The sequence below is a fragment of the Lepisosteus oculatus genome, chromosome 29 (genome assembly GCF_040954835.1).
Source record: "Lepisosteus oculatus isolate fLepOcu1 chromosome 29, fLepOcu1.hap2, whole genome shotgun sequence".
Classification (NCBI taxonomy): domain Eukaryota; kingdom Metazoa; phylum Chordata; class Actinopteri; order Semionotiformes; family Lepisosteidae; genus Lepisosteus; species Lepisosteus oculatus.
In genome coordinates, this window is record NC_090724.1 from 5880561 (window position 1) to 5908388 (window position 27828).

Here is a 27828-nt window from a genome sequence, read left to right on the forward strand (position 1 = left end):
AGGTGTGCTCTGAAAAGCAGCCTTTCGTGATAAATGGCTTTTGGCACCCTGGTGCTTTCGAAATCTTTTCAGCGAAGATGTTTGCAATGCTGTCGTGATCCCAACTCACACTGAGACAGTGCAGTACATTCCTTCAGCACAGGAGGTATGGGGATGAAAAAAGCTTTATAACATGATCTCATAGGTGCTTCTCAAGAAAGACTGAGAGAAGTAAAACCTCCAATAGATTTCATCCAGCAGGAAATTAGGTGCAAACCTACAAAGATGTTTCCAGCTGTCAGATTTTAGATTGCCTTTCGGGGCTTTATTTTCATGTATCACAAGACACCCGGAAACTTCATAATGTATGGAAGAACAGTAAGTTAAGAGAGTAAGAGGTGGATTTGGTGACAAGGTGCTGAGCTGATGAAAATCTGCAGACACAGTGGCCCTTCAGGATCAGAGCTGGGCAATTGTGGATTAAGACATACGGACAACACCATCACACGAGAGGATAAATATGCAAATAAGAACAAGGTGTCCCCTATGCTCAATAGGTTTGAGATGGGAATGGATTTTAAAATCACCCTAACAAGGAAGGACGTTTCTGTGCAAACTAACACTACACCTTTCTCCAGATGCATATCGACACTTACAGTAATGACTGTGATCAGCCTGTTCTTCCCTGATCTCCCTCAAACCCAGTCAAAAGATGACAGATGGCACCGATTCGTTCAGGAGAGTTAATGGGAATTTGATTTTACATACAATGGTGCTGCCAACTGCTGAAGATACAAAGCATCACATAAAAATCACGCGAGTAGCTAATTTAAAAAGCACATTCAATGGACTTGTGTTTATCAACTTTCCGTGGCATGATTAACTATTTAGCACAGTTTTCATGCTCAAACTTAATAGAATTCTGTTTTACGGGCAGTTTTCACATCCCTCCTTGTCTCAAAGTATGGCAGAGTGCAAGGAGTCACATGTTCATCCTCAGACGGTTTGTGGTCTCTCACAGGCACCTGGCATTTTCCTGTTCTGCGCCGACTCCCATCTGACCCAAGTGCTCAGAAGAAATGTGAAGAACGCGCCCGCCTGTGACTTTGGGTCCTCTGTTGGCTGGCAGGTCAGGTGGTGTCGGACGAGCACGTGCTTTGCTTGCACGAAATCGTTCTTTTTAAATACGTTTCCCATTGCTTCTCCAGCCACTGGAAAGTGCGCACAACCACGCACAAGCCGGCCAACGATAAAAACAATGACAATAACAATCACAAAAAAAAAAGGCCAGATCGTAACAGATTAAGCTTTCGCGGGACTAGAAAAGATATTTCCTGTGTGAGCAGACGGTGATCAAGAGAAAATAAACAAGATCACGTCTATGCAATAGCGGCCAGACATTATGGTAAGACATTACCGTACCACTGTGTATAAAACCAGCAAGATGCGCGGCCTGCAAGTCTTAACTTAGTATCGATTCGTTCAAAATGCACCGAGACCGCTGTATTCCCATAAGGTGTAGAACATCACCGACCTCAGCCGTCTGAAATGGGAATTAGTGCACCACAGCCCCTGACTGCAGCTTTTCAGGCTCCGGAGGAAACGACGAGGCCAGAGATCTTTCAACCGCATTGTAACACTTACAACAGCAAGCGGTCTAGGATACACAGTTACAGTATTGTGCCCACGTCTGCTGACGCCAAAGTAGGGACTTTGTTTGGTTTTGTTCAATATAACACGGTTGTTTAAAGTTAATATGGCTACCTCTAATGTCACAAAGACAGGACCACAGTTTCATCAAGTATTGACCTTCCGTTCTTCCATACACGATGAAGCTTTCCGTGTGATTGTGTTCATTCTAAATAAGTGGCGTTATCTTTTTTTTTTCCTTTTGATTTGTTCAATTGCAAAAAAAAGAGAAACACAAAGCTCCGAACGAGTTGAAAGCCTGAGACGTCCACATGGTTAGGCGCGGCACGGGGCGTTGGGGGGTTTAAACGACGTCACGTCCGCTCTCGCGGGCCACCCTGCTGGAGCGCCCACTCGGGGGAGAAGGAGAAGCACGTGGCGCCAGCGGACCCGCAATCTCCTGTTTCTCGCGCAAATGTGCGAATACATAGAATACAATAGTTCAGTGTTAATTCTATTAATGCAGTTAGTGGAGTAAATGATTTTTTTGTTCTTACAGGTTAAAATGTAGCTCGCCGCCATGGAGATGACTTTGTTCCAAGTGAACGACAAATGACCACGATTATGCAGTCTATGTAAAACTAAATCGCTCAAGGCAAACCCCCCCTCCATCTAATCTCAGAAGTGTCGGTTTGACAGTTTGAAACCACAGATGCTGACTTGCTGACTTTTATAATTAAAATAAAAACGCACTGCATCCCCGCGGGGCCTCGATGTTATCTTACTGGAGCGAACGGTGCTCCGGTAACATCCGAGACAATTGCGTCTGAAATTCCATCCATCCAGTTAATTGCCTGCAGCCGTCAACACCTACAGGGTCGCCGCAAACCGGGCGAAGCCTTGCTGTGTGGGACTTCACGTTCCGCGGGGTACAGACACTCGCGGTTTGAAGACACGAGTTGTTCTGGCTCAGTGATGCCTTTGAAAGGGGACAGGGAAACCGAAGCATGCGGATAATTAAAAAAAAACACACTCTGGCGACATGCAGACTCCACACAGCAGGTCGGAACGGAACGCCCAATTAAACTCTTGGGAATTTGATCCAAGAACTGTGAACAAACTGGCAACGCCGCACAAATCTTAATCCTGGTCTAGAAGTGAGGAAATGGCCATACTGGTATCATTTCCCTAAGTCTGGAAATTAAAAAGAGAACGACGTACAATCTAAATCGCTATTAAAAATTAACCATGTGAATACTGTTCATGTTAACTTACTTATCTGTTATGATCTCGGTCTTGTGGGTTCGAGTTTAATTGTACTTGGTGCACTTTCATAACAATGATCACACTGTACTGTATATATTTTTTTGTTTTCAGCCAAATCGCGAACATGCTTTGTGCATTTCAGTCTTCTGTTCTCTGCGTAACAATCACTTCGTTGAATTGAATTGAAAATTATTAATTTTAAGTGGGAGCAAGAACGTATGGAATCGTGCCACGTGGCATAACTACAGGTCTGATTTCGGGAAAAGCTACACTGTGCGAGATTAACACAGTACCGGTAATAGCTTAATTTTACCATTTCACTGGACACAGCGTGGTGATTTCTTTCTTTACAGAACGGCCCCACCTAGTGGTTGTTAACTCCAAACCTCGCGGTATGTACTGTATAATGTATAATATAATGCCCCTATAATGTATGGTTATTTGAGCAAACGTTATTTATTTTATATTGTAGTTGTTTGTTTATATTTTCGACGTCTAAACGCCTTTCAGCAGGTGTAGGGCTGTAACTGGATTGTTAAAAGTAGAATATTAAAATTGATATCAATGTACCTTAACGACTTTAAATATACAAAGACACAATGGCCACAAAATAGTTTATTTTATTGTTTATTATTTTTAAAGTGTAACTCAGTTTAGTACAACTACTTTGCAACAAGCTCTGAGAATTATAGAATTTAATTCTTGAAACATCTGAAAAAAAAACATTAATAAAATGATACATTCAGTTGCTACAATACTTTCTTATAATGCTAACATAGGGGTATGAAATATTACAGATGCTAAAAACAGAATACATTTGCATACAGCACATTGAATTGCACACGGATGTCAAAGATTGTAAGCACTTTTATAGTACTTTTTTATAGCAGTTTTTATAATTCAATGTTTTTTTTGGGGACATGATACATTTTAAAAATGTCATAAATATCATTGTACATGTTGTAAAAGTCCACAAAAGTTTTAGTCCACAGGTCGAGAAGTATGCATTTCTGATTAATTTCTGATTAATGTGTGTCCCATGTACTCTTATTTCAAATCTTTGACAGTTCTGAGCTGGAGTTACTCAAGATTTACAAAGAAACCCGAGACATTATTTCATAGTTGTTAGGAGTGCAAGCATAATTGTGCACCAGTCTTAGGAAATGGTGATTATTGCCTGTTTCTGAAATAAGAATATGTCATCAAAGCGTAAGACTGATCAGGAATTTCTCTTCTAATATGACTTCCTTTGTTTTTCAGTGCAATTCTGTTAACCAAGTACACCACACTGTATATCTTCCAAGAAACGAGTCCTGATCTCCAGTGTTTTCTCTTCTGAAATCCTATTTGCACGTTGCGTGTTTTCCTGTTTGTAACACAGCTGTACAGTGTGTTGTCAGAGGCTTTCTCTGTGTCAAGCCTGTGACATTTTATTTTGGTAAAGTTTTTTATAGAAAAAAAAGAACCTTGAGATTTCAAAAGAAAGTGCTTTTTTTTTTTTGCAGGAAAGTTTACATAAAACCCGGTTCTGTTTGCACTGACTTCCTGGCATTTAGCAGGATGTTTCAGTTGTCTGGTTGCACAAGGACTTTCTGCCATTCCAGAGTGTTCTGCTCTTGGAGTTCCAGGAAGGCTGCGAGTTTGGTTAGTATTGCATCCACTCTTACATTTTCTAGCTGCTTAATGCGGTTCAGGGTCGGGGGGAGCTGGAGCCTATCCCAGCATGCAACAGGCGCCAGGCAGGGTACACCCTGGATGGGAAGACAGACCATTCCAATCTGTGTTCATCACCTTAAAGGGCACCTGAAATGTACTTCGGTGGTAGAGGGATTGCTTTGGTGGCGAAGCTGCAGTCTAAGCCATCTCTTATTAGCGCAGACCTGATTCAAGAATATTTGGTACTGTCCATTATCGTTTCTTTTGTGCTCAAGTTGGAGTCACCCGCTGTGATCCCCTGGCTTGGCATTGCGCCTGCAGTTTCTGTACTGCCGAGGACAGACACGCTGGCATGCGCCTTGGCTGTGACCACCTGCAGAGCTGAGAGTGCTCCGACACCTCCCAGTGTGTCGTCGCAGGAGCTGTGCAGGTGGGTGAGCAGAGATTGAACTAGCGGTACATCTCTGGCTGGCGCTACTGCAGTCCCCCCAAGAGCTGGGGGCAAGCAGCCAATCCTAGCTGTGGGAGCTAATTCCATGGACAGCCTTCAAGACACAGCCGGCTAACCCTCGACAACCAATCCCATCCCTTCCTCCAGCAACATCCCACGCCCTGCTTGGGGAATCCCGGTCACAGCCAGCCTGTGACACAGCTGAGACTCGAACCCGTGACACCATGATCACATGTCCCAGCCTGAGCTATGAGTTACCTCCTCAACTGGTGGAGCTACAGGTCAGTTTTTTTATTAAGTATCATTGCATTGTTTCACTCAACCTTATGAATCCTAAAAAGGATTAAAAGACATTCCTCTGCTTTTTCTAGCATAAATCAAGGGATGGGTCGTACCTTAAAAACATTCCTAGGGCAATGTTAAGCAGAGAACATCTCTATTGGCTTGGGATTTGCATTATATACAGTGTCAGTTCATGTTTAATCAAATGTAATATCTTTAACTGATATCCACACACTTCACACAAGTACCAAGAGTCTCACGTATCTTGGTGGGATGAAACAACACCACACTATTTCCATGACACCTCTGTCTTGGCTGTCTAGGCACTCGACACAGACAGACAAGAGGTCGTGGAGCTGAGCCGGATCTTCTTGGGCTTGCTGCTGGGCGTGGGGCTCGTGCTCCCTATTCTGTTCCGGAAACTGTTGCGGAAGCTGTTGTGCCGATGGGAGCTCTCGGAAGAGTTCCCCGTGTCTTTGGAGAGGATGGAGTTGGGGTCCAGCAGGCCGGTCCTGAAGCAGCAGCAGCACAGGAGGCTCACGACGGCCCTGCGCACCTCCGTGCTGCCGAAGGAGTAGATGATGGGGTTGATGGCCGAGTTGAGGACGGCCATGGCGATGGGCCAGTCCATGCTGTAGAGGGCGTTGCACTGGTGGGACTCGCAGAAGAAATCCATGAGCAGGAGGATGAAGAGGGGGCTCCAGCAGACGATGAAGGCCCCCATGATCAGGATGACGGTCTTGAGGAGCCGGATGGATTTCAGCCGGCTGCGCGTGGAGGTCTTCTCAGTGCTGGTCTTCACGCGCCAGTAGATGGAGATGTAGAGGAAGCAGATGCCGATGAGGATGAGGCTGAACATGACCACGGAGAACAGGATGTAGCTCTTGGAGGAGAGGGGGAGGAGGGTGGAGCAGTTGTCCAACTGGCACAGGCAGTTCCAGCCCAGGAGGGGCAGGAAGCCGATGACGAAGGCGGCCACCCAGCAGAGCAGCACGAAGGCGTAGACGCGGTAGGTCTTCCGTTTGGTCTTGTAAGTCAGGGGCTTCATCATGGTGGCGTAGCGCTCCACGGCAGTCAGCAGCAGGCTGAAGATGGAGGCTGCCAGGGCCACGAACAGCACGCCTTCCCGGAAGAGCCACAGGCTGGGGGTCAGCTGGAAGGTCATGTTCCCGGAGAGGCACAGGTTGACCACGTAGGCGATGCCCGCCAGCAGGTCGCTCAGGGTGATGTTCACGATGCAGATGTACACCCAGCTGCGGAAGCGGATGTGGAACAGGATGGCCAGGAGCACCACCAGGTTCTCCAGGACGATGCAGGTGCTGATGAACGTGAAGCCGATCTTCACCCCGCTGATGCCCCCGTCCTCGCTCCGCCTCCGCGCCAGCCGGCCCGTGTAGTTGTAGTGCTGCAGGATGACGTTGCCGTTAGTCCAGGAGTACGTCTCCTGGCAGGAGCTGGCAGAGCTCAGGGAGCGGAAGACCGCCATGGCCATTCAGGTGTGCAACTCCTGGCTGGTTTCCGGCTCAGGCTAACACACCCTGCTCTTCTCGTCTTCTCTGTAGTTGCCCTGCAGGACAGGCCAACTTAGGAGGTGCAGCAGGGGTCCAATGCAGTGCACTTTATCTGCCCGGCAACAGACAAATCATGGTTAACACAGCTGTGCATGCATCTCGAAAACAATGTTTAATCAACTGTGATGCAATGCATGATTTTTCTTCACTTGAGTCGTCATTAATGTATCTGTCAGACCCGGCAATCTCATACCCTGTGCGTTTTATTTGAACTCTGCAAATGATGTGGCGGTGAGAAGAAGACAATGCTCCACACCCCTTGGTTTGCTGGGGTGTGTAACGCTTTCGTTATGACCGTAACTCTCAGCTCTCCTCTTTGATCCTGTTTTGCACAGTGCAGCTGGAGGGAGAATCTCTTTATTGCATCGCTACACTGCGTCTTGCCTGGAGGGTCCCTGTGCCTCGGGTGGTGATTTTATGATAAAGACTCCACTGAGCCTTGATAAACGCATGACGTCCCTCTAGTCATCAGGTGCGTGTGAATGGCAGGCAGTGGTTGCCTGAACGTGACCAAGCTGTAGAGGTACTGCTCTATTTAAACTGGTGGTTTAAACTCCAGCCCACGGCAATGAACTGTTTGGTATTGTGGCTATCTCTTAAGGCTTTTTTCCTTGATAAAGAACAGAGTGTGTTATTAATGACACTAATTCCACTGCCTCTTACGTACAGCTTTGGAAAATTCCATGCATCTGTAATAATTAGCAATGCATGAAAATGATTTTTCTTATTAGCACTTTTATTGGTAAATGCTTTTTGCGACATTAAGCAATTGCTCCAATAAACAACATTAACAAAAAAAAACATTGCAAAATTAGTGCACAATCTGTCACAAAAGAGCATTATTACATAAACCATTTCTTTACCTTCATTTTCCAGTGTTGGGCTTCAGTTATCCCCCAAGTCTGAGTACATTAATTGCATTCATTGTGCAAATGTAATCAGACTGTTTGTTTGGATAAAATTGAGTTTACTCTTTAGTATCCTGCACTGAGACTGGAAACAGAAAAGTCCAAATTTGCACTGACAAAAGCAGTTAAGTATACCCCACGACTGAAACCTACATCATTAAAATAAGTGACCACTTCTTGGTTTTTTTTGGTATGGTCGCCCAAAAAAAATATGTTCTCTCTTCCCCATTAAAATCATGTTATTCATGTTACTCGTGTAACTTGGAGTAAGTTCAGTAGACGCTGAGAAATCACTCACTTTCTCCTGCCCGGTGTCGCAAGACGCTTGTCAGTGGCAGTCTGTCCTTCTGTCTTCCATCCCCTCTTTCTGCACACTCTGCAGATGTTTCTCTGGTTATATGCTCAAGGGAAGTTGCACAGTTCTTTCCTCAACATCTCAGGTTAGACCCACCCATTACAGACCAATGCCACAGAGCTAAGAGACACAGAGGTGGAAAGAAAGCACTGTTTTGGTGCACAAAAACCCTCTAGTAGAAAACTTGGTCATACATTTCTACTTTTCTGTTATTTTTTGAAAAAGTAAATCTTGCCTTAAGCTACACCATTAGATACAGTATACTGTAGCTGTGAATCCATGATGCATTATTAATTTATTGCAAGCTAGTGTTTCCTAATTATAGCCCTCATTAGGGTTAATGGGCATTGTGTAATACTTAATATGGAGCATATATTTGACAGATTTCCCCCTTTTTGAGGAAATAAGAAAACAGAACAACTTTTCATGATTCACTTGAGCCAGGAGTGACTATTCCAACACTCCACCATTCAGCTGTGATTGGTTCGATCAGTTACGTTGAGCAATTTTGTTGAACGCCAGCTTAAGGCCCCTGACCCCTTGGAGTGCTGAAATGCATGCCAAATAAATAATAAACCCAGGATCAGGTCTCAAGCCACTTACTAAAGCCAGGTTATTAGGATGGCCAGAGCATTTTTCTGAAGTTCTTTACAGTATTAAAAGGCACATTTGATAACTGCTGCACTATGGAAACCTGCACCAAAAAAGCATTCTTTGTTCAAGGCACACTGGCTGTAACATATATGGAGACCCAGTTTCAAACACTGACGCTAAGTTTAACCCCTGAAAACAGTGATGCCTGACCCGACTGTGCTTGGCTGGATTCTGAGGTTCTGCAGAGCTGACGGTCCAACAGCTACACATTCTTCAGTGTTTGCATGTGAGCAGCAGTGATCAGGGCTCTGACTTCATTACTGTGAGGCTGTTGGTTTAAATCTTGAGATATGTGCTGCTGTCGTCTTCACTCTGATCACCTTCTGCTGTTCAAAGGCATCTTAAAATAATTTATCTAAATCAGTGGAGGTGAAGGTTTTTGATCTCCACAAATGAGCTAATGGATAGAAAAAAAACATAACAAGTGAAATATCCCACTTACCACTATTAGGGCAATAATCAAGAAGTTCCAAACCACTAAAACAGCAGTTGACTCACCAGAAAAAGGATGCAAGTGCATTTTGTTCTCATGCACAGTGAGGAAGACGGTGAGGGAGGCAAAAAAGCATTCAAGGGTCACTGCTGACTGGATTTTGGGGTCACCAGGTCTCCAAGTCAACAAGTAGTTGGTACAACCATGCCAACCAGCTGTTTGGAAGGGTCACTTTGATTGGAACTGGGTGCTATGGGCAGATGAGATGGCCACTCACACCACCAGTATGATCAGTGTCAGCAGAGGGAAGCACACCAGGAAAAGAGCCTCGTGCCCACTGTGAAACATGTTGATGTTGCGGGGGGTGTTCTGCTGTCCCTGGCCCTGGGGCCCTTCTTAAGATCAATGGCATCATGAACTCTACTAGCTGTGTCAGGATATTGCAGCCAGAACCCTAGTCGACTCTGCCAGAGAGCTGCAACTTGGTTGCAGAGGGACCGTCCACCTTCCAATGACAGACTGCAAACACACCTCAAAATCAACAAAGAAACGGTTGACGGAAAACAAAATCAACGTTTTGCAACGGTCATCTCAGCCTCTGGATGGCCTTAATTGCCTTAAACCTGATTAAACCTGCTTAACCTGCAGTCTGAATAAGAGGGCAGTCTAAAAGGACATCAAGAGTCTGAAAGAGTTCTGCATAGAGGAATGATCCCCCCCAATGGTGTTCTTCAACCTTATTACTATGGGGCACATTTAGGGAAAAGGACTTGAGCTGTTGTCTGTGTCAGAGGAGACTGAAGACTGAAGACTGGAGACTGAAAAACAGAAGATCTGATCATTTTGACAGATGCTTTCGGGAAAAAATATACTTACTAATTTAAAAAACTGTTGTTGTGAAATAGTTGCATTAGAATAAAAGCTTGTAGTCTTCCCATTTATGGGGGGCATAACATACAACTCATTATCTGTGATGATCATTTTATATGGCTTTTGTCTTCATGTTCATCATGCGTGACAATAATGCTGAAGGCCACTATAACTCAATGTACTCAATGTGCACAGCTTTCTTAAAAGAGATGGACTTGCAATTTTTCCTAAAAATAACAGGAACCATTGGGTTTCTCTGTGGGTATCCTTATTTAAGCACTGATCTGACACTTGAATATTTGGGCAGATTAAAAGACAGGCTTTGTGCATGCACTCTAGAATTCAGTAGTATTGTTGCTGTCTCGTAATGTACAGTACATGTCATGTATGATGTTTCTCTCTCCACCCATGTTCTCTTTGAATACTTTGTTTTACTGTAAATGCTATTCTAGTGTACATCTGTAGCAATTTTTTTCCAGTCAAATGCTGTAGATTTCTACATTTTAAAAATGCAATAGCCAAGATAAAGCATTGTGTTCTCATGATGTAACCTGCAGATTACTCCTGTTCTACTCATGTGACGGTGGCACTATGTCAAAACCCTGTTGCTCTGCGCATTTTTTCCAATCCCTGTGCTGCACAGTGTTGTGTAATTTCAGCAGGGACCACCAAAGTAAGCAGGGCCTTTGTATTCACTCTGATGGGCACCAAAAGAGTGGTAATCTGACAAAGAAGTGTCTTCTCAGAAATGATTTTTTGCTTGAGACAAAACAGGAACTAATGAAATCCTCTTCATCAGATTAAGAAACAACTGCCCCTCCCTTCCTACCTTACTGATACAAAGACAAGAGGTTTCACACATCAACACACCCAGCTGCAACTCAGACCAAAATAGCTTGCTCCTCTACAGCTCTGCCTTAGATTGAGCCAGTACTGCAGACCATTTAATGTGTCAACCCTAAGCACACACTAGATTTCCAACTGTCAAACTGGGAGGAGGGGACTTGCACCAAATTCTTTTTCTCAAGACACTAGCAAAGGAGTTTCGATGTGGGATGGGTGGGCTGCAGGCCCAGTGAAACACCAGAATGTATTGCTACAGTATATTACACATTACACAAAAACAAACATATATCTTCAGGATATATCTTCAGGAAGGTGGCCGTTGTTAAGGAGCAAAATCAACTTTAAAGCTTGATGCCCTATTGATGATCGTGTCTTTTTTCTTTTAGCTGAAGGCATTCTAAAATTCTAACGAGGATCAGATTAACAAAAATGCCTGAGGCCAGGATTCACAAGGCAGCCCAGGACTGCCAATGCTAGGCTCTGTACAATACGACTGGTGTTGGAACAGGTTCGTTTAGATTAAGGTTTGGCTCCTCCAATCCTCTCCATTGCACTGTTTTTCTGCAACCATCCCCTTAATTCTTTGATTATTAGCAGGATCAGCACAGCAATCGCAGAGCTGGTTGTAATTAAGTGCTACAGCGGATGCAGAGGGGGAAAGGCAGCCAGTTGAGCAGACCTGTTGTAAAAACAGTGTACAAGCTTCAGAACTGTAAGAGTTAATAATTCAGTCTTAGCAGACACCTGATTGACTTTGGGTGCAGGCTCAACTGAAGGTGGCCTGTAGGCCTGTTTGGGTTTAAAAGGTATTGTACACAATCTACAGAGGCCTGAATCTCCATGCATTGACTAACGACTAAGGAAAAGGGCCAGTGGGTTTCAGATAGTCTTTTCATTGGAAAATAATTGTCTCCACCATTTTATAGATGTTTTTCTACTGCAGATAGTTGCAGCATTTGGAGGATGGGCAACTCCGCCTTTTCATTTGTTTTTAGCTCTTTTGGTAAGAATTTCGCTTCATTTTTTTTCCCCTTCAAACTAGAAATGGACCCATTTTTACGCAGGTCTGAATTTGAACCCTGCAGGAACGTGTTATTGTTTCCTGTCTACACTGTGTGTACAGAAACAGCACGTTAAGCACTGGGGATCTGAAAGATCTGCACACCAACACAAACATGTGACTTTCATTGTCTCTTCATTCTGCCCCACGGTGCCTCCCCTATGAGAAACGCTCCAGTGGACCTCCGATTAGATTTTGCAAAAGGGGTCTGTCTCCTGTTAAGCTCTGTTATAGGCACAGGATGTAGAAATGGGGTATCGTGTGCCTATATTGAGCTCCAGAAGCAGAAGCATTTTATTGCACACAAGCATTGTATGACAATGAGCAATAAAAGCATGTAACTTGGCCATTAAGCATTGAATACTCAACCATACCTCAATGCATACAAACGAAAAAGTGTGTAACAGTGTAAGATATTTTGATCTATGTTCACATCAAAACATAAAGTTAAAGGTCTGAACTGTGGTTTGTTACGCAATAATTCTAGAGCAAGACAATTCAATTGTAACAATAAGGACTGAATATGACCTATGCAAATGTGTTCATTGCATCATCGTTTCAATTTGCAATGAAATAATGCTTTAAACCTACAAACCAAGCAATATAATTGCATTTTATTTCTAGATTCCAGCCAAGAGGAACATGCACATCTTATTTTTTTCTTGATCAATTCGTTTCCTTTTTCTCCTTCTTCTGCAGCCCTTCCCTTCCTTGGCTGTGTGGTTTGCGAGATCACGTTTACGGTGTATTCTTACCAAACGGGCTTCCCAGAACTGCAACAACAGCAGGTTTTACCACAACACGTTTTACCACAGCTCAGTTTTAGAAGCTGTGGGTTCATGCCACACCTGCAGCTCCCAGCTGGCAGCCCCACTGGAGTTCAGCAGCTGTGAGGCTGCTCAGTACCTGGATGGCAGACCTCCTGGGAAAAACTAAGGCTGCTGCTGGAAGAGGTGTAAGGTGTAACCCTACGGTCTGTGTGGGTCCTAATGCCCCAGTATAGTGACGGGGACACTCTACTGTACAAAGGTGCCATATTTCAGATAAGATGTAAAACCGAGGTCTTGAGTATCTGTGGTCATAAGAGAGTCAGGGCGTTTCTCGAAAAGAGTAGGGGTGTTACCTTGGTGTCCTGGCCAAATTTCCCCCCTGGCCTTTACCAATCATGGCCTCCTAATAACCCCCATCTCTAAAGTGGCTTAATCACTTTGCTCTCCTCCCCACTGACAGCTGATGTGGAGAGAGTTCTGGCGCACTACGGGTGGTGGTGGAGGAGAATCCCCATTACCTGTAAAGCGCTTTGAGTGGAGTGTCCAGAAATGCACTATATAAGTGTAAGCAATTATTATCAATATTATTATCATAGCTACAGTACTGTGTCCCCATCACCTGCATGTACTGGCATGTGCTCCAGTGCACACTGCAGCCCAGGACTTCCAACAGGGCATGAAATGCTAAGGAAAGCTTTGCTCCAGTGGGTTTTAAAATTAAGCAACACTTTTTTTGTGAGTGGAGGGGAGTAAAATATTTTTTGAGCACTTTCACCTTGCAGAGTTCCCATTTCTACTGAATTGAGGAGGAAAAAACAGTGCGTCACATGGCGAGAATAAGACTCGATTCTTTCTCACCACATCCTGAGGTGTCAAATAAACACGACAGCAAAGGTACCACACCCGTTTTGATATGATAGCACGGAACCAGCCCGTTAAACCTCAAGGTGATTGTGAGTTGTTTTTTTTTTTTGGGGGGGGGGGGGTTTGCAACTCTCAATGTTTTTTTTTCTGGTTTTAAAATTTAAATACCAGGTCAGCACTACTCCCTGAACTGCCAGTTTGATTCACTGGGAATGAGTTCAAGGTACACAGGCAGAACAAATCCTTAGTCACGGGCATCGTCAGCCTGATGAGGACTGACGCAGCTCATAACACAGCTGATTCTGTTAGCACCGCAACTACTTTTAACGGGCTACATGCATTTTTTTTGTAAGCAAATCTACCCAAAGAAGAATACACTGTGTCGTTCCCAAGAAAACGTAGGCTGAATGAAAACGCAGTTTTAAATCGGGAAAGCGGTAAACCAATGACTCTCGGAAGCGAATTTAACGTTGAAGATCGCGATTTTTTTTGATCGCGATTATTTCATCAATGCATTTGACCGCGTCTCGGTTTTACGTCTACAAGGCGAGACCCGCTGCGTTGTGTCGATTTTAGAATAGAAGAACGTGTGTGTGGATAGAAAACGCAATGGCATCACGCTAGCTAATGGGCGACATGATGGCAGTAGAGTTCGCCAACTGAAAAAAACAACACGCATATTGTGAAAAAATGCCAGTCAGCAATTTTTTTAAAATAATTTTCTGGAGTTTCAGCTCTCCCCTACACGCACACATGATCTGTACACAAATTATGTTTCACAACCTTCAAAATTTATCATAACAGGAAGTGGAGGAAAAAAAGCGACACTGCTCACACATGGTAAGTGTGTGTGAGGGTGCCCCACCGTTCATTTTAAAAAATATATCAAGCGCAAACCCTGTCAATGATAAAACTGCTCAATGCAAACACACCTTTTTTCTTTTAAAAGCCCGTTTTGAGCGAAACAAATGTCAAATATTGTGACTACCCAGCCTTGCTGTTGAAACCGCTACCCTGGTTTCTCTCAAGAAGCGGATGGGTGAGATTCGTGGAGGAATGAATCGCTCATTACCAACCGGGCCAGTTGGGCCCAGTCGCCTCCTCTCATGTGCTGTTGTTCTTGTGTTCTGATTAAGACAGGTTTGAGATCCCTGGTTCTTGTCAGGAGGTGTGCAGTGGGCTCTCTGCAGCTGCCTGCCAGTAGAGAGTCAGTCACTAAAGCAGAAATGGAAAGCAACAGGCCTAAGGGCTCAGAGGTAGTGTCCTAGGAACAGAAAATTTGGTCTATTTTCAACCTCCTAATGTTTTCAAATCGCAGTTAGCATGAGATATTGTAATCCATATCTCCCACACAGACACGATAGATATACAGTATAAGCACAGTGGACGGGCTTTCATATGGATGCTGTTGTCCCCTTGAGCAAGACTGTGAAGAGTGACTGACATTTGTGCCTGTTCATACTGCTAGATATTTCACTCTAGGAATTTGAGTGAAGAGTCTTGCTCACCTGGGATTTGAAAGCACATCCATGTGTGTATTGCTTCACACTGGTAGCCACCATCGCCCCACCCTCCCGGACAGTGTGTCTGGGCTGTGCTCAAGCCCGTCGTGTCAAATGCGTCCTGGTATTTGGAGTTTTCTTTAAACTTCTCAAGCTTAGCCAAATTTACAAGACAAGACGAAGAGCGGAGATATTAGTTTCTGAGATTTGACAAAGGTGACACTGATGAACATTTTGTCACAAGGGTTAAATATTAAGAAACAGCAAAGGCATCAACACTTTAGTGGTTTTTGGTAAAAAAAAATGTAGCTTCTTATTACAATGAAAATGTATTTTCCTGAACCTGGACACCAGGAGCGAATCAGATCATTTTAAACCGGTAAAGATATTGCTGCAGCAGGACCTGTAGGTAAGGGTTTAGGTTTGCTGCCACTGCTGTTGCTGGGGAGCCATGTGTCTGAGGGCTTTAAATGTTCAGGAAAGCTCTCTCACACTGATGCTGCAGATCTGTCGAAATACGACGAGAGGGATTTCGTCAAGCCTAGAATTTCCTGTTTTGTTAACGTAGACAGTGCGAAGGCAAAGATTGTGACGACCAACTAGGCTGTGGACACACTGCAACTGGTTCAAAGGGGTGTGAAATGCGGGATTACTGTATATGAGCCTTGTTTTCTAATATCATGGATATAGCTATGACTCTGACATGCAATGCCTAGTCTCTTCTAGATTTTGTCTTACTGTTCTCAGTTAATTATACAATTAACCAATCAATCGACTGCGTCATTGTAATTCCTTTTTTTATAGATAACTGTAGTTTTAATGAAGAGAAAGATTCCTTTCTAAACTGTACAAGATCTTAAGAATCATTCTGTATATGTGCAAGTGAGAATATAATTACATTAATAGCTAAACTGACAACTGAGTTTGACGCCCCTCTGTGAAGCCATGTGTCGGGACAGGGAACATCTTCACTCGACAGCATAACATCACCATCTGGAGCAAAAAGCAAGGGCTTGATTTATATGTGACAAATACATTTAATCACCAAATAATTAAATTATCCAGCCTGGGGATTATGACAGATTACTGAAAACAGTTTCTAAATCCAGGTTCCTAAAACGAAGGTGGGATTCGCACTCCTATGATGGGAACAGCCCAACTAATCTGCACAACAAAATATTTTATTCATAAAAATCTATATATACAAAACAACCATACAATAAAAAAGTATATTATGGGATCATCCAACCTTATGATAACAGAATGTGGAGCCAACAATGCTACATGACATATTCACCCAGTGTGATTCAAGCAGTAATTAAGTAAATCCACTAGAAAACAATTTGTTTAGAAAAACATTACAAATATGAGAGGGATCCTTTCATCCTGAGAAGCGCCTTCTTTAGCACCTTTAAGTCTTTCAAATTTTTCCTCCAGCAGGAAGATCAAAGAATTGTACTGTAGGTTCTTTCGTTGGGAGTTTGTAAAAAAGGCATTGAAGACCCTGCAGTTAAGACCCTATCAGTCCTTGTTTCTCTGGAACATGGTGTTTAAGGCCAAGTAGTTCTGTAGTTAAAAGGTGCAGGCTGGACTCTGCTAGTTCTTCTACAACACTGTGAAATCCATGGACCGCTGAGAGGGTGTTATATCAAGGAAGTGTTCAGCAATTAAAAAACAAAACTGCTCATCTTTCTCCGGGTCACTGGGAGAGCTCAGTTCCCCTCTGCAAGTTTCTCCGGACTCGTGTTCGGATCCAATGTACCAGGAAAGCCAGTGATGACAGCCCGGCCACTGAGACCACAGCGGAGCTCACAGACACAGTGACATTGGAATCTTCTTGGGTAACTGGAAAACAAGGAAAGCCAGTGATCAATCTGCAAAGGTGCAGGTTGTTTGTGTGGGTAAAGTGAAGGTAGCCTCAATAAATTCCCTAGAACTTTAGCTGAACTTTAGATTTAGGAATTGCTTAAGCCAGCAGCCATATCACCCTGCAGCTCACAGCTGGCAGCCCACTGAAGCTCAGCAGGTGTGACCCTGGTCAGTATCTGGATGGGAGACCTCCTGGGAAAAACTAAGGTTGCTGCTGGAAGAGGTGTTAGTGGGGCCAGCAGGGGGCCCTCACCCTGCGGTCTGTGTGGGTCCTGATGCCTCAGTATAGTGACGGGGACACAATATTGTAAAAAAGGCGCCGTTCTTCCGATGAGACATAAAACCGAGGTCCTGACTCTCAGTGGTCATTAAAAATCCCAGGGCGTTTCTCAAAAAGAGTAGGGGTGTTACCCCCAGTGTCCTGGCCAAATTTCCCCCTGGCCCTTACCCATCATGGCCTCCTAATAATCCCCCTCTCTGAACTGGCTTCATCACTCTGCTCTCCTCCCCACTGAGAGCTGGGGTGTGGGGAGCGGACTGGCGCACTGTGGCTGCTGTGGAATTTATTGGCACTGTGGTGGGGGTTACATATTGGTGGCGGTGGAGGGGATCCCCATTACCTGTAAAGCGCTTTGGGTGGAGTGCCGAGAAAAGCGCTATATAAGTGTAAGCAATAATTCTTTATTTATTATTATTTGTTGTCACTGCTGATTCACTGCAATGCTCACAAATCATGCCACTAGCTTTAGAGAGAGGTAGGTGAAATCATTTCTCTAACGTGTGTTTTAAAAAGGATAATTCTGGGACTATAAAAACTAAAAACTGATTTCCTATAGGAATGCATTTAAATAGAGAGGGATGCATGTTTATATAATGGACTAAAATGCTTTTTTAAACTAAATGTTTATTCATTGCATGTAAAATTAAAAGGGAAAAAACATCACTGTTCATGATGAGTCACAAACTCACCTAATCTGCATAGTTAAGTTTGGTCCTTTTACTCTCAGTGAGCCTTTTAAGATCACTTTATTAACCGTTTACAATTTCTTGCATTAGGAATTATCTTTTCACATACCCCAGCTTGCTCTCTTCCAAAAACACAACCAAGAGAACATACCCAGTATTTCAAAATTGTAATCTCAAAACGATTTTGTTATCACCATACACTAACAAAACAATGATGGTGTATCTGCCTACAGCTTCAGGAGACCTTCCTGCAGAATGTCCACGGGGACTCACCGAGAGTTGGTACAGTGCTGCTTCTAGGGTCTTTCTGAACGTCAGGTTTCACAAAGGCCGAGTACGTCGCTTCAACTTCAGCTGGAATAAAAACCAAGCCTTAAAATCAAAGTGGCCATTTCACTCTGGGTAAGAGTGTGGGAATGGAACACATGAAATATGACTCAAACTACAGTAATGTTATGGCCTGCTGGATTGTCTCCCAGATCCTTCTCAGCATAACGTGAGTGATTAGGTTTATGCACTAAATAAAGATTTTAAGGATATTCCCCTTCATTGTCTTGTTATCCACCAAAATTCTACAGAATGTCAATAAGTCCTCCACAGGCGTGCAGTAGTGATGAGGTCGGGTGAAGGGTAGGGTTAGTATAAACACTACTGTGTATGTATGGATGCTGTATTATTATACTGTAGAAGCCCACAGTAAAACGATAATTAAATCCAGACTCAAAACCTTCTTTAGAAGAGCATTCACTTAACTGGTTCTATTCTTTACCCCCCTGCTCCTACTGTATTTGGTACCACCATCTACTGTCTCCTCTCAGTGTGTATCGCCATCATGCATATCTTGTGTATTTTGTTTATTTTTGTTGTTGTCATTCTGTAAAGCGCTTTGAAAGCCACCTTTAAAAGCGCGACATGTGATGGCGAGATCTTCATGCTTCAAGATCAGGGTGTGTTTTCATAGTATTAATAGCCCCATTGCTGGTGAGGGGTGAGATAGCGGTTGTTATTTAACAGCAGCACTCACAGATCACTTTCTGCGTGCTTTGGCTCAGGGCGATGTCTATGTTGTTCCAAGGAAAGGAAGTAGTTGTACCCTTTGGCTCAGCTGAAAAACAAGAACGGACAGACCAAATCAGGGTTTCGCTTGGAGTTTAACCTCACTGTTAAATCCGAAATTGTCATCCATGTGGATTCCGCTGCAGTGCACACAACAGGAACTCACATGGCTCTGGGGCAGTGCTGAGGTCAGGGTAGTAAACGTCATTGGATGTCACACTGTCCTTGATTGTTGTGGACGAATCTGTAGGGGGATAAAAAAATAAAAGTGGTCAATGCTTCTACTCTGTGGGTATCAAAGTCTGGATTTAATTTTCCACGCCCTTTTATAATACAAAGACACACCAGTAGTCTCTTGGTTTTGAACTGCTCAGGATAATGGCTGCTCTAATGTTTTTGAAAGAAGGTACTCACTCAATGACACCACTGTGCTGTGCTCAGCCTGATCGTCATGGGCAGTGGTCTGGGGGACTGCACTTGTCCTCTCTGGGGCATCTAGGCATCAAAAGCAAAAGCAAAGAGATTCATAATTATTTCCACGTTTTTAAAGCCGTGTAGTGTGATTGAAAATTGTTGCAAAACTCGGGATCTGTTGTCATTATCTCTTCCTTTTAAGAATCTCTTACTAGGCCAAGTACTACAGTGATAATCTATTTCAGACATCTTGAGGAATATGTGTTTGAGCAATGTCTGTGTATTTGAATGTTATCTACTGTATGTACTCAGACACCTAATCTATCAGAAATAACAAAAATATTAATATTAATAATATTAATGATTATAAAATAAAGTGCCTGTAATGACAAACACTGCTAAAAGGCTCTGCACAGTAAAAACTCACTACACTATTTGATATACAGTGTAAACAATTTGCCTATTAGGTTTTTATTATTTCAACATCATTGCACAATATTACATGATACTCATAATACCCTTACAAAAAAGCAACCTCTTTTCATTGTCAACACCTCCACCCTGCGGAACGGTGGTGCAGAAGGATGACAGAGGCGTTTAACCTCGATGTGGATCTCTCAGTTTCGTACCTGTGGCTCAGAAGAAACAGTCATTTCTGTCTTAGAAATATTTCTCAAACTGATTGTTGTTTGCAGCTGGTGTCAAGACATTCATTACACTATAGCCAGCCAAGTGAAATTAACTGCTTGTAAACTATTCATGGTTCGCAGTGCTGTAAGCCATCAGCCATACTCAACATTGTAATTGTAAAACTCCTATAATTTGTATTATCATTACTATTATAATTAGGAGTAGTAATGGTTCCAATAATAATAGCTTTGCTCAGTGATACACTGGCAGCTTAGGAATATTGTGTCACAGTGACAGGAGATATGTCGAAATCTAAAGAGAGCAATCTTTATCATTTCTATAGTTTCCTGTTTATTACCGGTTGAGTTGAATATAGACAGCCCTTGGGAAATGACAGTAAAGACCAGTGTGCTTTCAGACACTGCCCCTGGCCTGGAGTTTTGTGAAATTCTCACATGTTGTTGACTTCCCTAGTTTTACAATGATACAGTGGTTCCATTGCATTCGACATTCCTAAAGACACAGCAATCAAACATTTCCAATTGATCTTATGGGTTATGAAAACTACCCTTTGCGCATAAGTTGAACACAGATATCCCCTTCACCCCAGCTGTTCTGCTAGCAGTATTTTAGAAAGCTGCTGAAAGCAGCCTGTCATCTAGCACTGCAGAGTAACTGCTGAACAGGAAGCCAGAGGTATGAAAGGCGAAGAGCACTCCAGCAGGCAGTGGATGAGACTTTAAATCAGGTTGAAAGAAAGAGAAAATCTGCAGATCTTGCATTCTGTTTTAGCCCCTGTCAGATCTCTTGGACTTTGTCCTCTGAATTTGTATCGCACCTCTCCATGATTTGTGAACAATCCTGTCATTTCAAACAGAAAGGCAGACTTTGGTAAAGAACTGTGGGAAAGACCTTAAAGCATTTTTAACTGGTGGAACTGAGGTCTTGAAAGAGTCTGGAACAGTGGGGAGCAGTGGGGCAGCAGTGAGATTTGGGGAGCAGCGGGGCGGCAGTGAGATTTGGGGTGCAGTGGGGTGGCAGTGAGATTTGGGGAGCAGTGGGGTGGCAGTGAGATCTGGGGAGCAGTGGGGCAGCAGTGAGATTTGGGGAGCAGTGGGGTGGCAGTGAGATCTGGGGAGCAGTGAGGCTGCAGTGAGATTTGGGGTGCAGTGGGGCAGCAGTGAGATCTGGGGAGCAGTGGGGCAGCAGTGAGATCTGGGGAGCAGTGGGGCGGCAGTGAGATTTGGGGTGCAGTGGGGCGGCAGTGAGATTTGGGGAGTGGGGAGGGGCTGGCACAGTGGGGGTCACTCACCCTGTACGCTGAGGGAGATGGGCCGGCTCAGGGTTCCCAGAGTGTTCTCCATGGAGCACAGGTAGGTGCCGCTGTCCTCGCGCCGGGCCGCGGGAGTGCTCAGGGTGGACCTGCCCTGCTGGGTGCGGGCTGTCCAGCTGGGGGGGGGCACAGCGCTGTCTTTGGTCCAGGTGATGATCGCCGGGGGGTGGGCGTCCCAACTGCAGCTCAGTGTGACAGGCTCGCCCACTCGGACCGAGAGGCTGGAGGGGCTGCTTTCAGCATTCCTAGGGCCATCTGTAAGAAAATCACAGAACCCCCTCCCCTTAAAAACCTTTTTCAGAGAGCAGCTTAAACTAGAGGTTAGGACTCCAAGGGTCTGGGGCTCAAGTCATTACTGTGCCAACCATCCCTGGGAAAGGCTCTTGATCCTGACCACCGATCCAATATGAACAGTACCAGGCCTGCTGGGATGTGACCAGCTTCCCAAACAGGGGGCCGTCTCGTATTCTGTCTGCTCATGCTGCTGCAGAGACCTACACAGGCATAAACTGTTTCCTTCTAAAGCTTAATACAGGGAGGCTGTACAAGAGACTCCTCTCTGTCCTCCATGTCACTCCCCATTCTAATATCACAGTCTATATTAATAACTCTGCCAAGGCAGGTTTCAACAGAGATTGTGCTAGGATCCTTCTAGCAGAGGAACACCAGAGGCTTTTTTGGGGACATCTAAGGATGTGCAATGGTTAGTACTCAAATGTAATTATCATCTCTCTCACTCATGTTGGGATCTGCAACAGAAGGAGGTGGCTGTCCCGCCTGCCTGGGATTTTGGTTTTGGGTTTTGGGTTTTGAGCTGGCCCGAACTATTTTGGGATCTAAGAGTGACACCAGGTTGCAGGCCCATGTACTGTAACTACTGTACCAGCCCTGGCCAGTCTTGCGTGTTATCTGAGAAAACACAGTGGTGCACTGAAAAGTAACACCAGGCCTTTCAAACAGTGATTTAAAAATACAACGATTACCACCTTCTTGTAAAAAGTATCATTTTAAAACATGATTTATTACAGGAAAAAGAGCCAGGGGAAGTTTTTTTTTTTTTCCTCCTGCCTCCTGAAAGGTTGTCAGGAATGATGGCTAACAATAGCACTTGTGTATTAGGGAAGAGATAAGGACACTGTACAGAGTGTACTATTTAATTCAGAACACTGTGGAGCCTAATAAGGGCTAACCTCGTTCACCTCTCCTCTCAGAGGACAGGGTCTCTGCCTTGGAATCACATGCTCTGTGTGACTGTGGCTTGCTCTGGCCTGCACCTCAGCCCTTCACATATAAAAGCTACAGCAGCTAACACAGACCCTTGTCCACAGGGGTGTCTGGCCAGTGTGTCCAGCTTGTTGGGGAGAACTTTATATGGAACAACAGTTTAACTGTTCATTCTTCTTCCCTCTGCTCTTTCTCGCTCTTCCTTTGCCCATAAACAGTCCAAATATCAGGAACCTCCCAGCTGAAGGAATCATCTTGCCCTTGAGGATCACATCCTCCCTGGCCAGAGCAAGGCTCTGCAGCAGGGGAACAGGCAGGTCATGGCCACTACACCTCAGCACAGCCTCAGTGAAGGCTGTAATTTGCTAGAAGATCTGGATGGTAAACAGGATGAAGATATTTTAGCACCCTGTAGAAAACACAGCCTGTTATGTTCAAGCTGCTCTCGCAGAGGCAATTGTTTAAGTAACAACATGTTATTTAATGGAGGTTCCTAATATTTTGGCCAGTGTGTGTGTGCAGCTGTAGTTAGTCCTACTGTAGATTGAGGAGTGAACTGGCCACAACCCCCCCCTGAACTCTGGTGTGGCTTGAACTCTGTGCTCTGATCGCAGAATGACTTTGGTAAACAGGACACTTCTCTCAGCACATTAGGACATTTATGCTTCTACTACATTGAGGGGAAACGTTTAACTCTTAACCGGAGGGTCTGTACTGTGCCCACTATTCCTGGGAAGGGCTCTCGCCCCTGTGGACCACCTTCCCAATCAGGGGTCCGTCTCCCACTCCTTCTTAAAGGGGAACTGCAACGTTATTTGTATATTTTGGGGGTTAAAAAAAGAATCAGCATTGATGAGGGCATTTCAAATCACAATGAAAGCAAAATGTACACAGGAAAGTGCAACACCTCCAATTTACATCGCAAAATAGACCCAATTTCCAGGCATGCGCTGCGCCATATTCTGCGATTCAGAACGAGGCAGCAAAACATCCAGTGAGGTGAAGCGGCCCTGTGGTATCGAAAGCCAGCAGGTTTGGGAAGACGTCTCTTTGAATCCCACAGAAACATTGCCCCTGACCTCGAGACCGTTTTGCCAACAAATACTTCTGTGGTCAAACGTCTGCTGTGCAACCTGTATTTATTCATTCCCTCGGACGGCACATCACATTAGTCATTCCAGGGACTAGTGAGCAGGAAGGGCGGCTTCACGTCCCAATTCTCGTGCACTCTCGCGCTCGCTCCTGGAGAGACCAGGAGCTTGCAACAAAATGTTCTGCTAATTTTGACATACCGTCAATTCAATTATTGCGTTACCGAGATTTAATAACTGCTCTGAGAAATTCAGACTTCAGTTCCCTTGAATGCTGTAGAGACCTAATCGGCTCCCTTGTAATGCCGAGTACAGCGTTGCACCCTGGTCTCCTCTGCAGTCATCGCTAAGCAGCCCTCACTGCCCGGTGTACTCACACAGCACGTCTATGCTGAGCCCCCGCCTGACCTGCCCCGCCTCATTCCGGAGGACACAGCTGTAGTTGCCACTGTCCTCCACCCGCAGCTGTTGGATGTCAACCTGCAGCCGTCCTGGGCTCCGGGTCTGTCTCCAGCGCTGTGGGAGCTGCCACCCTTCGGTGCCTTCCTTCTCCCAGGAGATGAGCAGGGAGGGCTCGGGCTGGGCGCGGCAGGAAAAGGAGGCCGAGCGCCCCAACTCTGCGGCTATGGAATCTGGGGACACCGACGTGATCTGTGGGAGATCTGAACACAGAAGAGAGCATGGGTCACCAGAGGTACGATTTCTGCAAAACGCAGTGTATGTATGGATTGTATTGGTCCCCCACCCCTTGACTTCCCTCTGCCTGGGCGGCGGTGTAACAAGAGAGGTGGGAGACTGGAACGGCAGCTCGCTCATTCGTGGCCCTTTGTGGAATACAGGGGCGAGCCCGGCGCTCAGGAACAAGGGAATGAAGGTAGAGAGGGGAACAAGCTCAGCTTGGGGTTTGGCGAGAGAATGTGGGAAAAAGGGAAAGAGGACCCCTATTTATAGAGGAGAGGAAAGGGGGAAATGAGTCTGCGAAAATGTGTTCAGGCTCCCAGGCTTCCTGTGTCTGGAACGCTGCAGTATATGTACATTGTACTGGTCTGCTATAACCAGCTCTAGCTGTGTCAGTCTGAGGGGTCTTAGACACAGCATTGGAGTGGTGATGCATTTGCTGGGGTCTGTCTGCTCTGAAGAGGTACTGTAAGTGAACGTGAGAAGTGTCTCAGAGTGAGGCCACATAAGCGTTATTTCAGGGCGGTTTGGGAGGGATTGAAATGCTGTTTTTTAAAACAGGTGGGAGGTGGACAGGGCCTTGGGGCAGGTGAGAGCTCTTTGTTGCAATGATGATTTCTCTTAAAGTCATGTGGCTGGAATGAAATGCAGCCACTGTGTCAAGGACCAGGACAAATACCTTTGCCCAGAGTTCAGCTCTGAAATCACAGGTGTCACTTATTTGTGTAGCCATTTAAGCCATTTTCCACAAATCTTCTGGCAGTTCATCCAAGTCTGTCTAAAGATGATTTTAAATCACATTACAAAGCGAGATTAAATCGGTTTCATTCACAGGTAGTGGCAGAATGAAAAAATGCATATTGCGTACCTTTAAACTGGATTGGCAGAGTCGTGTTTTTGAGTAAGACCTGCCCATTTACGGTCAGATCTGCTTCACATCTGTATTCCGTGGAACCGGCCCCAGTCTGGTTTGTTACTTTCAGCTCATAGTTTGAAAGCCTGGAGTCCTCCTGTTCGCTTTCCTCGGGCTCCGAGCCGAAAGCCTTTCCCCCGTGAAACAGACGCAGACTGGCCTTTTCAGGAGGATAGACGCCCCTCCAGGAGCAGAAGACATCAAAGAGCCTGCCAGAAATGGGGTTCTCCGGGACGGTGCGCACAACCGGCTCTGGGAACGCTGGACCGAGAGAAAAGCCAGATGGGTTTTTATTCCTTCTCAATTTCACTCAGACTGTAACCTCAGGTATTCGTAGCGTTATTTTGTTTTTGTTTTTGTTTTTACTTTGACGCATTCATTGAGCCTCTTAAGACAAAATCGGAGTCATTTCTCAATGAATAAAATAGATAAGCAACTGAGGAAGTACAGTAATTTGGAACTGATCCCAAGATTTCTGCCCAGCCTGGCTCCTCGGAGCCCTGTTTTAATACTCTGTTGACTGATATTTCAGGATTTCTCCTGTCGTTCCCCTCGCAGTGTCTTCTTACTAACAAGCCCCTCCTTTACTTACCAAAAACATGCACACGTGTTTTCTTCCTCTTGGTTGCTTCCCCGCAGCGCGACAGGCAGGTGTAGTCTCCCTCGTCTTCTAACTCGGCGATCCCGATTTCCATCGTGCTCTCCTGAGCGGTGCTCCTCACCAGGAAGCGACTGGCGTCGATCCCCTTCCTCCACGCGGGTTTCCCGGCGGGGCAGGTGGTCGTACAGGTGACGGAGACCGGCTGGCCCACCTGCACGGCGGGGTTCTCCGGCTTGATCACCACCTCGCCGGGGAGCGCCGGAGCCGCTGGTGGGGAAAGAAAATGAAAAAAAACTTTGGAATTACCGAGTTATATTATATATTGTTGTGTATAATATATTAATATCATATATAACATATAACTAAAAGGGGGTGTGGGGGAGCGGTTAGCGTTTCCGTTTTTTATAAGCGTTTCATTACACTTGTGCAAATGACAAATAAACTGAACTAATATATAATAATATTCCTTGCTCCTATATCGCACTTTTCTGGACACTCGACTCAAAGTGCTTTACAAGTAATAGGGACTCCCCTCCACCACCACCTGGGTGATGTAAATCCAGAATTATACCTTTCCTGGCATGATAACTGGTACTTTAACGCCCGGGGGCTGTAATACCTGTCAGATGTGCGGTATTGAATAAAATCTGAGCTGATGCTCTTTTGTAAACAGTTACATTTTGTTTGCCAGTCACACGGGATGATCTTTGTTAGAAACAGCGGACAGCGATCAGTGTTACCTGTTGCATTTGAATGGGCAGTAAGCGCCAGTGTGCATCTCAGAGAAGTTGTGTCACACTGAATTTTTAATAATTAATATCTTTCAGTTTAAAGGATGTTAAAAAAATCCCTTCAAGTCTCCTCGCATCTCAGTGAGCATGCAGCCACAGAGTCACCCTACTCCTTAATGTATTAACATAAATTACTGATGGGAATAGATTAGACAAACAGAACAGCATAAATCAAATCTGTGTTGTTGAAAGTAGAATTTGCTACTAGCTGCCATATCTGTTAGAGATCATCTTCACTGAACAAATCATCACATTTTAAAGAAAAGCATTAACACGTATAGACCATAGCATCATAATCCAGGTGCCGTGGACACCCAGTGTCTGCAAATGTTTGCGCCAATTGAAATCTTCATTATTTAGCCCCACGTTTATCTCACAATTATCTAGGCAATTGTGTAAATCCCTGTGATTGTAAGACATTTCAACTTTACCTATAAATATCAATCATGTGAAAACTGCATATCTGTAGAAAAAAAACAGTCAGTCCCATTAGTAGTTCAGCCAGCAAAGGTCAAAAACCAGCAGACAGTGGAGTTGTGAGGAACCCGTGTCCTTACCCTGAGTAGCCAGCTTCAGGAACAAGCACGCGAAGGAGATGGCTTGCCAGTGCCTCATCGTGGTTTCCATTAGCGCGCAGAGACTGGAGCAAAAACTCCGGAGGTGATCCGAAGGCTTCGTTTCACCCTCTGACTGTATCCACCCCTGCAGGTGACCTGCCTTATGAGAACTGGACACTGGATACCATACTGGCACCCTGCCTTCCCCTGCCTCTTAGCTTTACTTCATACCCCCCCTTAACTCCACCCCTTCCTGTAGACCCAGACACACTCATCTAGCTTCTGGAAACATAGCGGGACTTTACTGTAGACCCCCCACTACAAGCATAAACCTTTGAGAGGACATGACCTTTAAATAGTGCTGAGACTGCAGGAGGGCATAAAGACTTTGCTACTATGGATGTCTGCAAGGAAGATAACACAGAATAAGGGTTACAAGTGACAGCAGGCTCTTCAACGTTACTCAATGTGAATAAAATAGCGTCAGGACATTTAATGAAGCGTCTCAGGTAGATTTAGTTTCCACAGTGTTGTTAGGGAGGTTGTTCCAGAGCCTTTGTGGGAAGAAGGCTGTTGAATGTTTCTCAACATAGCTTTCATCTGTGTCCA

At 44.8% G+C, this 27828-nt stretch overlaps 2 protein-coding genes across 3 annotated transcripts; both read right to left on the reverse strand.

Annotated features, from left to right (window-relative positions):
- Positions 1–3478: 3478 nt before the first annotated feature.
- On the reverse strand, positions 3479–8148 carry s1pr4 (sphingosine-1-phosphate receptor 4). Of its 2 annotated transcripts, none has more exons than XM_015365262.2 (2): positions 8041–8148; positions 3479–6886 (listed from the first exon to the last, which is right to left on the reverse strand). In XM_015365262.2, the coding sequence occupies exon 2, from the start codon at positions 6753–6755 to the stop codon at positions 5583–5585; it is 1173 nt and encodes a 390-aa protein (XP_015220748.2). In that variant the 5' UTR covers positions 6756–6886; positions 8041–8148; the 3' UTR covers positions 3479–5582. The 2 variants fall into 2 exon arrangements, with proteins under 2 accessions (XP_015220748.2, XP_015220749.2); XM_015365263.2 differs by lacking the exon at positions 8041–8148 and adding an exon at positions 7698–7988.
- An 8111-nt stretch (positions 8149–16259) lies between these two features.
- On the reverse strand, positions 16260–27418 carry LOC107079661 (vascular cell adhesion protein 1-like). The gene is made up of 10 exons (XM_069186128.1): positions 27220–27418; positions 25863–26138; positions 25226–25531; positions 24057–24341; positions 21344–21619; positions 19402–19482; positions 19154–19231; positions 18956–19036; positions 18205–18285; positions 16260–16941 (listed from the first exon to the last, which is right to left on the reverse strand). The coding sequence occupies exons 1-10, from the start codon at positions 27287–27289 to the stop codon at positions 16796–16798; spliced, it is 1680 nt and encodes a 559-aa protein (XP_069042229.1). The 5' UTR covers positions 27290–27418; the 3' UTR covers positions 16260–16795.
- Between the last annotated feature and the right edge of the window lie 410 nt (positions 27419–27828).